The sequence below is a fragment of the Pseudonaja textilis genome, chromosome 2, assembly GCF_049901715.1.
Source record: "Pseudonaja textilis isolate UNSWEBS1 chromosome 2, rPseTex1.2, whole genome shotgun sequence".
NCBI lineage: Eukaryota > Metazoa > Chordata > Lepidosauria > Squamata > Elapidae > Pseudonaja > Pseudonaja textilis.
Genome location: NC_141991.1, coordinates 216,120,099 through 216,132,823, shown reverse-complemented (window position 1 = coordinate 216,132,823; position 12,725 = coordinate 216,120,099). Strand labels below are relative to the sequence as shown.

The 12,725-nt window shown below is 35.8% G+C and overlaps 1 protein-coding gene across 6 annotated transcripts in view; it reads right to left on the bottom strand.

Moving 5' to 3' along the window:
* Positions 1-12,725, bottom strand: part of ERAP1 (endoplasmic reticulum aminopeptidase 1) — a 40,361-nt gene that overhangs the window by 11,109 nt on the left and 16,527 nt on the right. For all 6 annotated transcript variants that reach the window (XM_087927021.1, XM_087927023.1, XM_087927024.1 and 3 more), the window contains exons 11-18: positions 8,750-8,907; positions 7,794-7,873; positions 7,185-7,368; positions 5,898-6,054; positions 3,806-3,990; positions 3,462-3,623; positions 209-349; positions 33-114 (exon numbers count right to left, since the gene is read on the bottom strand). In XM_087927021.1, coding sequence (XP_087783147.1) covers positions 33-114; positions 209-349; positions 3,462-3,623; positions 3,806-3,990; positions 5,898-6,054; positions 7,185-7,368; positions 7,794-7,873; positions 8,750-8,907 — 1,149 coding nt within the window. The remainder of the gene's footprint in view (positions 1-32; positions 115-208; positions 350-3,461; positions 3,624-3,805; positions 3,991-5,897; positions 6,055-7,184; positions 7,369-7,793; positions 7,874-8,749; positions 8,908-12,725) is intronic.

Genomic DNA, 12,725 nt, shown 5'->3' with positions numbered 1-12,725 from the left:
TTATTTATATAGATTGTCAAAGATATATTTACCTCAGCAAGCTGTTCCTTTGTGGAATACTGACTTGCTAAACCAGTAATCATGTTTGCAAGTGAGTGTGAGCCAAGGTCAAATCTACAAAAAACAAACAAACAGCAAACATCAACAAACAGTTTTGTAGGCTTCCTCAAAACAAAACAAAGTGCAAGAACATGAAGGTCATACATACTTTTTTACAAGTTTCTGCCAGTTTTCTTTTAAAAACTTCCAAGCTAATTGATATCCATAAGGATTTCTTCCAACCCTGATAATTATAAAAGGAAGTTCCTGAGTCTTTATTATGTCACCTTGCAATGCTTGATCCATTAGCCTGAAAAGAACACGATCAAACAAGTTTTTCAATTAAGCATGGATACATGGATACAAGAAATTCATTAAGAAAATTATATCCCTTATTAGCAAGCAACGAGTACAACAAATAATGCAGCTTCTTAATTTGTTCTCATTGATTCGCTCAATAACTAGTACTTCCCCAAAGTAATGTACTAATTTTCTTGTCTAGACCCATCTTGACAATATTGTTTCACAAAACAGTATTTTATTTATCCTATGTTTCCAAGTGGCCTAGATGCAAGTGCATCAATTAAAAAACAGTCTTTGGAAGTTTCTTTTTTTTGTCTTTTAATATATGTAAAGTAGAATATATGCCCAACATAAAGGAAGTTGATATTTTGGAAAAGTTAATTGTGAATGTGGGTTAACATATAAAGACTTGCTAGTACAGAAAATCAGAGAAATAATTGACTGCAGAGGGATTTAGTTTTCAATAGTTTTAATATGCACAATTAAAACATTTAGTATGGATTTTTAGAGGACCAAGAATAGGAGATAAAATATACACTGCTCAAAAAAATAAAGGGAACACTTAAACAATACAATATAACTTCAAGTCAATCACTCTTCTGTGAAATCAAACTGTCCACTTAGGTAGCAACACTGATTAACAATCAATTTCACATGCTCTTGTACAAATGGAATAGACAACAGGTGGAAAGCATAGGCAGTTAGCAAGACATCCCCAATAAAGGAGTGGCTCTGCAGGTGGTGACCACAGACCACTTCTCAGTTCCTATGCTTTCTGGCTGATGGTTTGGTCACTTTTGAATGCTGGTGGTGCTTTCACTCTAGTGATAGCATGAGATGGAGTCTACAACCCACACAAGTGGCTCAGGAAGTGCAGCTCATCCAGGATGGCACATCAATGCTAGCTGTGGCAAGAAGGTTTGCTGTGTCTGTCAGCATAGTGTCCAGAGCATGGAAGCACTACCAGGAGACAGGCCAGTACATCAAGAAATGTGGAGGAGGCGTAGGAGGCCAGCATCAGGACCGCTACCTCCGCCTTTGTGCAAGGAGGGACAGGAGGAGCACTGCCAGAGCCCTGCAAAATGACCTCCAAGAGGCCACAAATGTGCATGTGGCTGCTCAAACGGTCAAAAACAGACTCCGTGAGGGTGGTATGAGGGCCTGACGACCACAGGTGGGGGTTGTGCTTACAGCCCAACACCGTGCAGGACGTTTGGCATCTGTCAGAGAACACCAAGATTGGCAAATTCGCCACTGGCGACCTGTGCTCTTCACAGATGAAAGCAGGTTCACACTGAGCACATGTGACAGACGTGACAGGGTCTGAAGATGCCGTGGAGAACGTTCTGCTGCCTGCAACATCCTCCAGCACTACCGGTTTGGCAGTGGGTCAGTAATGGTGTGGGGTGGCATTTCTTTAGTAATGGTGTGGAGTGGCATTTCCAAATTTGATTTCCATTGATAATTTTTGTGTGATTTTGTTGTCAGCACATTCAACTATGTAGCGAACAAAGTATTTAATAAGAATATTTCATTCATTCAGATCTAGGATGTCTTATTTTTATATTCCCTTTATTTTTTTGAGCAGTGTATAATTTTTTTGTAGAAATTCAAAATGGAGGAAAAGTAAGTTAAAGGGTCTGAAAGTCCCTGAAAGTTCAACACAAACTTTTTAAAAATGATGTACCATTGTTGCACGACTCTAGATAATGTGCCTTAATATGTATAAAGATACTTTTAATCACTGTTGGAAATGTGAAAAACATGAAAAGATATTTTCTCATGTATGATGTCAAACAGCAAAAACATACTGGACACAAATAATACATGTGGTTATGCAGAGTTTTAAAAATTAATATTCAGATAAAACTGGAACTTTCTTATTAGGTTTTATGAACTCTCAATTAGAAAAGTCCTGTGGACGATTGGTCTTATATAGAGTAACTTTGAGGCTATTATATCCACAAGACTACAGGAAGTCCTCGATTTACAAGCATTTGCTTAATGACCATTTGAAGTTAAAATACTGAACAAAGTGACTTATGACCATTTTTCACACTTTTACAACTGTTGCCCCATCCCCATGTTCAAAATTCAGATGTTTGGCAACTAGTTCGTATTTATGATGGTTGCAATGTCCTGAAGTGATGTGATCACCTTTTGCAACCTTCTGACAAGCAAAGTCAATAGGGAAGCCAGATTCACTTAACAATCATGTTACTAGCTTAACAATTGCAGCGATTAACTTAACTGTGACAAGAAAGTTGTAAGATGGGGCAAAACTCAACAACTGACTTGCTTAGCAACAGAAATTTTGCGCTCAATTGTCATAAGTCAATGACTACCTGTTCAGAAACATCAGTAATGGATGAGTGGATTATAAAGATGGCTGAGTTTACGGAAATGGCTAAAATGACTTGTTTGGTTAAAGAGGGAACTACAAGTACTTTTTTAAAAGACTGGAAACCCTGTATAGACTTTTTGCTGAAAATGAATAAAAATGCTTGATATTTGTTTGCAGGAAGAAAAGAAGTATGATATACAACATGGGAGGATAAAGATGGTAATTGCTATTTTTATAACTTCTGCAAAGAAGATTTTAGTCATTTTAGATATCTTTTTTTTGCTTTTTATTTATTCATTTTTTACCCTTTTATAATATTTTTCTGTTCTATGTTTCTGTAGTTTTTAAAATCTTTGTAAAGCCTTTTAATAAAAATTATTTATAAAAAAGCTAACTGTAACTGTGGAATGGCTTTTTAATGAAGTAAAATTCTAAATATAAATAAATATTAAACATGCAAAAGATAAAGATGAGCAAAACATAGTCTGGAAAAGAAGATTAAAAGCTCGTGTTCAGCTGTTTCCTATTTGGTATTTTAAAAGTTGTCAATTTTTCCTTGTTCCATCCACGCTTGAGCTGCCTACTGACCCCAAAGGAATAGCAATGTTAAAACCCATTTCTAATTTGATTATAATTGTCCTCCCAAAACAGTTACTGCATAACTATTAAGTGATCATGAAAATGTAAGAAATTGGCATTGAGAGAGCTATAATGTTAATATATGAACTCGTTCCTTTGAATTTAAAATCACTCATGTTATTTGAAGAATGCTTACCATTGAAGTTTTTCTTTGTTTTGGCTCAGACACAGAACAAGTTCAATTTGATTCTTTTCAGTATCGAATTCAGGTAACTGATACTTGCTGAAAAGGAAATCCCAATTTTCATCTGTTTGTATTCCAACAGCATATACTGCCATCTTAATGTTTTTTGGCAATCTGTAACAAATTGTGCTCATATTACTCTCTGAGAAAAAAAATATTAAACTACTGCTATTTATTTGATTCAGTTTGCAAAGTATATCTCCCACCAAGTAGGATTATAAGATCCCAGAATGGATGTCTTCTTCCTGAAGACAGAAGGATATTGTTTAAGCACCCTTAAAAAGTAAAATACATACTTCAGAGTTCCATCTGAGTCCTTCCATTTCTTGAAGTACTCTTGTGCCTTGTCCACACATGGTTTGTATTTGTGTACACATGCAAACGTAAGTAGGGAAGTTCGAAGCATTTGTTCAGACACAGTACCTTCATCATCCCAAGACTGTTTGTCAATCATATTTTTAAATACATTTACTATGTAAGCCTAGAGTGATTTGTGAAATAATAAAATGAGGTTGTAATAAATGGAAATTAATTATTTAAAACACTCTTTGTTATTTAATCAAAAGCGTATTGCTTGTATCTTTCATAAATCACAAACAGAAAAATTGATAGGATGTACATTCCCAATGGTTTAAGAAACAATTTTCTTTAATAATAAAAATACAGAAATTATTTCATATATGTGAGCTTGTTTATAAAACTGTAATCATATAGTGCATATATGCATGCCTATACATTGCTGTTAGAGTAGTCATAACATCACTGTAGTTTGTATAAAGATAAGAGATTCCAACAAGAGAACATTTGTAGCTCAGGGTTGAACTGTGGAGTCCTTGGCACCATCTGAGCTTGTTGTTTGCTTGGAGACATTTCATTACCCAACTAGGTAACTTCATCAATGTTTTGGGGATTATTAAAAGACATTAAAAGGAATGGATTAAGGGAAGGAATTGGTAACACCAGTGTTTTAGGGATCATTAAAAACATTCAGGGGATTATTTAAATAATAATAATTATATTATTGTATTGCAATTGTACTAAATACAGCTTTAGCTTATATTTACTACTCTTATTTTCCAAACTGTAAAGGAATGGAAGATACTCCAATGACTCTGTCTAGGGAATAGGAAACTGTTCAAAAATGGATACAAAAATGGTGTGCATTTTTTTAACTCACAAGTAATTTGATTTCTTGAAACTGAGAAGCAGACGATCCTTCAGAACAACGTTTCTCAACCTTTCCAGGTTGGCCAGTAGGAGGGAGGGGAAGAGGGGATGGTTTATGCAAGGCCAGTTGCATACGCACACAACTTCATTTGTGTGAGCAGTGGGCATGCACATCTGCCACTCGCATTAGTGAGCTGCAAGCCCTGGTGCTCACCCTTCACACAAGTGGGCTCGCATGAGTTGGTTGTGCGAATAGGCCACAATCGTAGCCCACAGCTTGGGGACCCCTGATTTAGAGACACAGAATTATAGGATAGAAAAGATCATTCAGGTCTTCTACCCCAGCTATCTGCCCAGTGCCTCATTCAGATATTCTATTCCAGCCATCTGCCCATTGTTATGCCACACCAATAATTGTCCAAGCTTGACTTGAAAACCTTGAGTGTTGGAGGTCTCATGACTTCAAGAAGCAGGCTGCTCCACTGCTTAACAGCGCACAATTCTTATCAATAATATGTCATTAATTTAGTGCCTTACATATTAACTGACTATAACTTTATTTTCAAGCGCATTCTTAACCAATGCATATTGATTTCCTATTTCCATACATCTTCTAAAGAGAAAAAATAGCTGGAGGTTTATCAGCTGATTTTGTATCTAGGAGGAGCTCTAGTTAAAGTAATTTAACTAAGAATATATTCCAATAAAGAGCTCGTCTAGTAATACTGCTAGTAATACTGAAATGTGTTTATACTGCTGTTAAGAGTGATTACAGTGCTGATGACACCTGGAAAGATCTAAATCCATCATGTGACTTGAAACCTCATTGGATAGCATTAGCCAAGCTTATGTCACATTGCTATTATTGTACAAATAAAATGGAATTTCTTAGGTAATCGGTTTTGAAATTTAGACATCTGTCCAATCAATTAATTCTGATGAAGGATGCTGGTTATCAATCCTGATTTTAGACTATTTTGCCAACATATTAGTTTGCGTGTATGCATTTATGACTTACTACCATGATGGGCAAGCTCCATTATTGTCGTAATAGAGACTACCAGCATTCTATAAAGAATTTATTTTGAATACTTCATCTTGGAATGTTTAAGTTTTAAAAAGAAACAAAACAAAATTTATTTCATTTAGCATAGAACATATCCATTTAAAAAGCTATGTAAGTTTTCAGTTTTATTCTGCCTTAACTCTTTCTTATTTTACCTTTAATTGTTGTTCTGTGTCACTTATATTTGTCTTCTCCAGCAGTTTATACAAAGGGATTAGCTCATTCAGTCCTTGATTTACAGGAGTAATTTCAGTTTCATGTTTTAAGTATAATGTTAAATCTAGAGCTTTTTCAATTGACAGTTTTCCAGCACTGAGGAAATAGAAAATGTGTTTTAACAAATATCTTTGAAGGGTCTCAATCATCTTCCCTATGAATTTTCTAATTAACAATGTATATTAACCAAATATATTTTTAATTTTTTTCTTTTTACTATGGTCGAAAATAAATTTGTAACCAGGTAAAAAAAATAGGTATCTTTTTGTAATGATGTATTTGTCTAAAAAACAAACGTGTTCTAAATAGTAAATGCACTGAAATGTACTGTAGCATTATGCTAGTGATGACAGCTGGTACATTGCAGTTTGTCTCATGAAAGAGCTCTAAATTCTTGAACAATAGCTTCACTGGCACAGGTAGTCCTTAATTCACAACAGTTCATTTAGTGACTGTTCAAAGCCTCAATAGCGCTGAAAGAAGTAACTGATGACCGTTTTCTACACTTGCAACCTTTGTAACATCCCCTTGGGCACATGATGAAAATTTGGATGTTTGGCAACTGGTTCATATTTATGACAGTTGCAGTGTCCTGGGATCAAGTGATCTGCTTTTATGACATTCTGACAAGCAAAGTCAATGAGGAAACCAGATTCCATTAACAACCAGGTTACTAACTCATCAACTGCAGTGATTCACTTAGCAACTGAAGCAAGAAAGATCATAAAAGGGGTTAAAACTCACAAATGTCTCACTTTACAACAGAAATTTTGGGTTCAATTGTGGTCGTAGTCAAGGACTACCTGTATAGCTCTGTGGCCTTCAATACACTTTCAGCTCAGTTTTCATCTATAGTCGCAGGCTTTTTATACAGTTTTATATGGCCTTGGATTATCTTTAAATCCCTTGGCAAAGGGAAATCAGAACAATACAAGGATGAATAATGTCTGACATTTTAATTGTATTTCTCAATATACAACCGTTATTTCCTTTCTTAGCTCATGATGTGCCTACCTTTGGATACATTCAGATATTCTGTATATTTCAACCAATGCCTCCTGCACAAATGTGGAATATGCTTTTTCTCAGGAAAAGGCCCACCTTTCTTTTAAAGAAGTTAAATGAGGTACTTCTTACAGCAGGTATCCATGCTTGCTTGCTAATTTAATTCCTTCCTTGCTCTAGTCCTCAAATATTAGGCATATGCAAATCTTTTTAACTCTTACCTCACCAGCTGGAATGCATTGTTAATCAGGCTTGCTCGATCATTGCTGCTTATTGTTTCATGATTGTCTTTTAATAGGCGAATTAGAGAATCCCAGCCATGATCTCCATAATGCACAATATAATAACCATTCATTCCTACATTAAATTTTATCCACTCCACTTCTTCTGGGAGGACTATGTCATCTAAAATCAAAATATATCACAATTCACAGTAACACCTGATTTATTTACATTCATATCATTAAAAATAAGGCATGATTTTGAAAGCATACCTTCAATATGTACCACACAATTGCTTTATGCACCTGATTTTTAATGACTGAAAAGATATCACAATCCTAAAATTCAATATTCCCTAAGTTTTGAACTTTTCCAAAATGTATTAATGTATCAATAACTGATTGAAATATATATTTAATTATGCAAAATGCTTTGTGAACAACAACAAAAAGCAACCTCACTTGCCATTCAAGTCTCTGTTCCAAGTCATAATGGTACATTTCAGGGTTGGGTCAACTTAAACATTTTGATTATAAAATATTTTGCACACCTCTGTTGTTTAATGTTTGCAATCTTATGTAGGTCGCCACAATTTGAATTAAACTTACTTGTTTTGCTTGTCAGCAAGAACCTCTGAATGTCATTACATTTATTGGTAATATATGTCAATGGAATGTGCCACAGATTCCTACAAACAAAATCAACACTATGATTTTTGAAACAGATTGAATTATTTTTAAACAGATGAAATGAATACATTTTTTTAAAAAAACCTGAGATATCACTTTGCAAGATAGAGATTGTAAGCACATTTAGGAAGTTGAAAATAAGGTTATGTTTCTAAAAAGTATTTAAATGGTTGATTCAACCTTCCTCCCATATAAATGGCAATTATTAATGCTTTAACAACTATCTAATGTTTACTCTGGAGTAAACTGAATGAGTAATTTTCTGTAAAAAAGAGATATATGCATGAATTTGTCTACTTAGCTTCCTAAGAGCTAAAAACATCAGATGGATTCCTAGAGAGGAAGACAATAGATCAAGTAGATTCCTAGAGAGGAAGCAGCGAGAATTTGACACTTCACAGCAGCCACCAGACTTTTGCAAAAAGAAACCACTCCAATTTTTTATTTTTTGCTGAGAGACAAGGCTCTTTTGCAAAATTGTTTCATCAATTCCTGTCATTCCTAAGCAATTGCAGGCTTGGATTTCAGCAGGGGCCAGATCAGAGGCAGAATTATGTAAGCAGAATGGGCTGCCTCTGGCAAGTATTTCTCCACACTGAGACTGAAAATCCTGCTTGCAGGGATGCTTTACAGGGCCTGGCTCACCTTGCTGAAGCACTCAACATGCCTTACCCTCAAATCCATCTACTTAACGACACATGAGATTGCTTAACAACTGCAAGTGGGAGGGTCAGAATTGTCTTGCGTAATGATTACTTCGCTCAACAACCCAGATTCCGGTACTAACTGTGGCCCTAAATCAAGAAGTATCTGTATCATGAAGTAGAATCGGTACAAAATATAATCAGAAACAAGTGTCATTCATTCATCATTACCCAGATGATGAGGAAAAAGTAGCTTTTTTTGAATAATGTTCTTGTTGTAGATGTACATTTTTCCCTTTAATAGTAACTGTCACTAGAGGAAATCCTTTTTGGAGTGTCCAAGTATTCATCACTGCCTGTACATCATGGAGCACAATTTTGGTCCAGTGCTACATATAAGTTACAAAAATATGAACAAAAACATAGGTATGTACATTAATAAAAAGTAGTAGTCACAGAAATTTAAAAATACAAGTATGCCATATTTTAATCATTTGCAAAGTCAACAATGTAATGTCCTCAACTGTGATATTCTTTTCAGCATAAGGAAGCAATGTTTTAATGATAATTCCTTAAGGTTTCTTGTAACAATCAAGTAATATCCCTAATAAGTCCCTAATAAGTTTGAGTCTTTATTTTTATTTCCAATTATCAATGTATCAGACGAACAAGACTTCTTTTTGAATTATTTTCTGTAGCTACACAATTCTAAAAAGTGTCCCAACTCAGTTCATGTAAATTATTTGCCACATGGAGAATATTAAACTTATGTACTTGCCTTTTCTTCCCCTTCCATATCAGCAAAGTAATGAAGCACAGTAATTTATTATATTTTAATCAACTGTAATTTTCCAAATAAGTTACGAAATTTTGAAAATTCAATTTAAACAAAGTTTTATTTATTTATTTTATTTATTTGATTTGATTTGTCAATTGTTTACAAGATAATAAGTATAAGTGTATACATAGTTATGAATACATGAAATGGGTACATATAAGAAAAATAAAAGAAAAATAAAAGAAACAATAGAACAGGGACGGTAGGCACGTTGGTGCGCTTATGCACGCCCCCTAGAGACCTCTTAGGAAAGGGGTGAGGTCAATAGTAGACAGTCTAAGGTTAAAGTTTTTGGGGTTTGGGGAAGAAACCACAGAGTCAGGTAGAGTATTCCAGACATCGATCATTCTGTTGCTGAAGTCGTATTTCCTGCAATCAAGCTTGGTGCGGTTAACCTTGAGTTTGTATCTGTTGTGTGCTCTTGTGTTGTTATGGTTGAAGCTGAAGTATTCATTGACAGGTAGGACATTGCAATGTATGATTTTATATACCATGCTTAAATCAGACCGAAGACGGCGTAATTCAAGGTTTTCTAGTTCTAGAATTTCAAGTCTGGTGGCATAAGGTATTCTACAACGAGTAGAGGAGTGGAGAACTCTTCTTGTGAAATATTTCTGGACTTTCTCAATTGTGCTAATATCAGATACGTAATGTGGGTTCCAGACTGATGAGCTGTATTCGAGTATTGGTCTAGCAAATGTTTTGTATGCTCTAGTTACTAGTGATATTACCAGAGAAAACGCTACGTAGGATTAGGTTAACAACTCTTAATGCCTTTTTGGCTATGTAGTTGCGGTGGGCTCTAGCACTTAGATCATTAGAGGTGAGTATTCCAAGGTCCTTGACAGAGCTTGGATCATCAACAAGATCTTGACTATTCAGCTTGTATTTTATTTTCTGATTTTTTTTGCCAATATGTAAGACAGAGCATTTATTTGTTGAGATTTGAAGTTGCCATTTGTTTGACCATTCTGATACATAGTCGAGGTCTTTTTGAAGGGTAGCAGTATTGTCTGTGGTATTGAACAGCTTTACATCATCAGCGAAAAGAACGCAGTTGTTCTTAATATGATCACAGAGGTCATTTATGTAGAGTATGAAGAGAGTTGGTCCTAGAACACTGCCTTGGGGGATACCACTATTGACAGGTACAGAATTTGATAGGACGCTCCCAATTTTGACCATTTGTTGTCTGTTTGACAGGAATGCTTCTATCCAGTTATGCAGTTGTCCAGAGATACCATAGGATTTTATTTTTAGTAGTAGTTTGTCATGTACCACTGAATCAAAGGCTTTACAGAAGTCTATGTAGATTGCATCTATTGTTTTGCCCTGATCAAGTTGTGTAGTCCATATGTTTTTGCAGTGTAAGAGTTGCAGATTACAGGATAGTTTTTTTCTGAAACCAAATTGTTTATTGGAGAGTAGGTTGTCTGTCTCTAAGTGGAGGATGATGGATTGGTTAATAATTGATTCCATGACTTTACAGGTGACGCAGCATAAGGAGATTGGTCTGTAATTTTCAACTAGGCTGGGGTCTCCCTTTTTGAAGATGGGGATGACCGTGGCTTGTGACCATAGGTTAGGCAAGGAACTGGTCCTGAAAGATTTTTCAAAGATTATGCTTAGAGGTTTGGCTATGGCAGTGGGTAGCTTTTTTAAGAAGTAGGCACATATTCCATCCGGTCCAATAGATAGATGTTGTGATTGGAAGGTCCAATCCTGTTAGGAACTTTGAATCTGATGACCGTTAGATCGTGGATTGACGTCAGAACCAGGAAACGTTACTCCCTTTAGTTTGATTTGATTGTGAAATGACTGTTTGAATTTCAAAAGGGAGTCCTAACAGTTTTGCTTGCAGTTTTGAATGAAAGCTCCAGCGAGGAGGACTTGTATGAATCAGCAAGTATTAGTGATTTCAATGAAGAGGAGGAGACGAATGTTACAAGGGAGGTCACATTTGATTTGCAGGACCGGCCTGAACCTTCAACCTCCTCGGCTTCTCAATCAGGTTATCAGCCGGGAACGGCTGATAATGAGGAACTTATGGAGTCTTCAGGTGAAAGTAATAATTTAGACGATTGCTGGGTGGATGTCAGAAGCAGGCGTCTCCTTACGAGAAGAAACCAAGGGAGCACAGGAGGAGGGCAGATCAGTAATTAGACTAATTAGCTGCTGCTCTATAAAGGGAGAGAGATGACTCTGCACTCTGTCCGGAACAAACTGTTTGCAAGGAGAACCGAAGATTTTGGCTTGGAGGATTTAAACCTGAAATATCTTGTTGGGACTTGGATTTATTTCGTTGGAACTATTAACTTGGACTATCTTGTGAAGGCTAACTACAGCTGTTATCAGTGAAGATTCCTGGTTGCTGCCTTTATTTGCGAGGACTGCTGCTTTCAGCCTTATCTGTTTATTTTGGAGGGTGGGACATAACAGATAGAGATGGTTTTAGATTGCGAAGTGCTTTTTCAACATTGTCTTCTGTAAAATTGATATGTATTAGATCATTGTAGTTATCTGTGGTTCGGCTAGGAAATACTGGGCATGATCCATTGCTGTTTACAAATACTGAGCCAAAAAATGTGTTAAAGATGTTGGCTTTAATGGTGTCGTCGTTGCAGTCTTTACCATTAGGTCCTATCAGGGGTGGGATGGACATTGAATCTTTTAGTTTGTTGTTTACAAAATTGTAAAAAGCACTGGTGGAATTGGTGCTTAGAAGGTTTTCCTCTTGTTTAATGTGATAATTGGTGCATTCGGTCTTTATCTGGTGGCATAAATTTTTGTATCGGCTTTTGAAATTGGCAACGTGACCAGATTTGTTTTTCCGCCAGAGTGATCTCTTTTTGGATTGAAGTTTCCTTATTGTTATGGGCAATCTGTTTTTTTGTTTTGTTTTGGGAGTTGTTGTTGGTACATATAGTTTGATGACTCTTTTGACTTCAAGTAAAAATATGTTGTAATGGTCTTCAACAGTATTGCATCCAGTAAATAGAGATTGCCAATCAAGGGATGAGAGGTCGTTGTCTATAAGATCATAGTTGCCTTTTTTGAAGTTATAATTGGGGATTACATCATTGTGGTGGTTTTTGTGTGGACGTATGTTGAGACAAAAGTCAATCATATTGTGGTCACTGCTGGAAAAGGGTTCTTTAGTTTGAATTCCGTAAATTAAATTCAAACTATTGCAGAAGATGAGATCGAGGCAGTTGTTTAGTCTAGTGTTGTTGGTTACTAGTTGTTCCAGTCCCAGATTTGTAACAGCATTGTAGAAGGTTGCATGTATGGTTTCAGTTGTACATTCATTTAGGGTCCAGTCAATATGAGGCAGATTGAAATCTCCAAGAAAGATAAAAGGGTATGGGC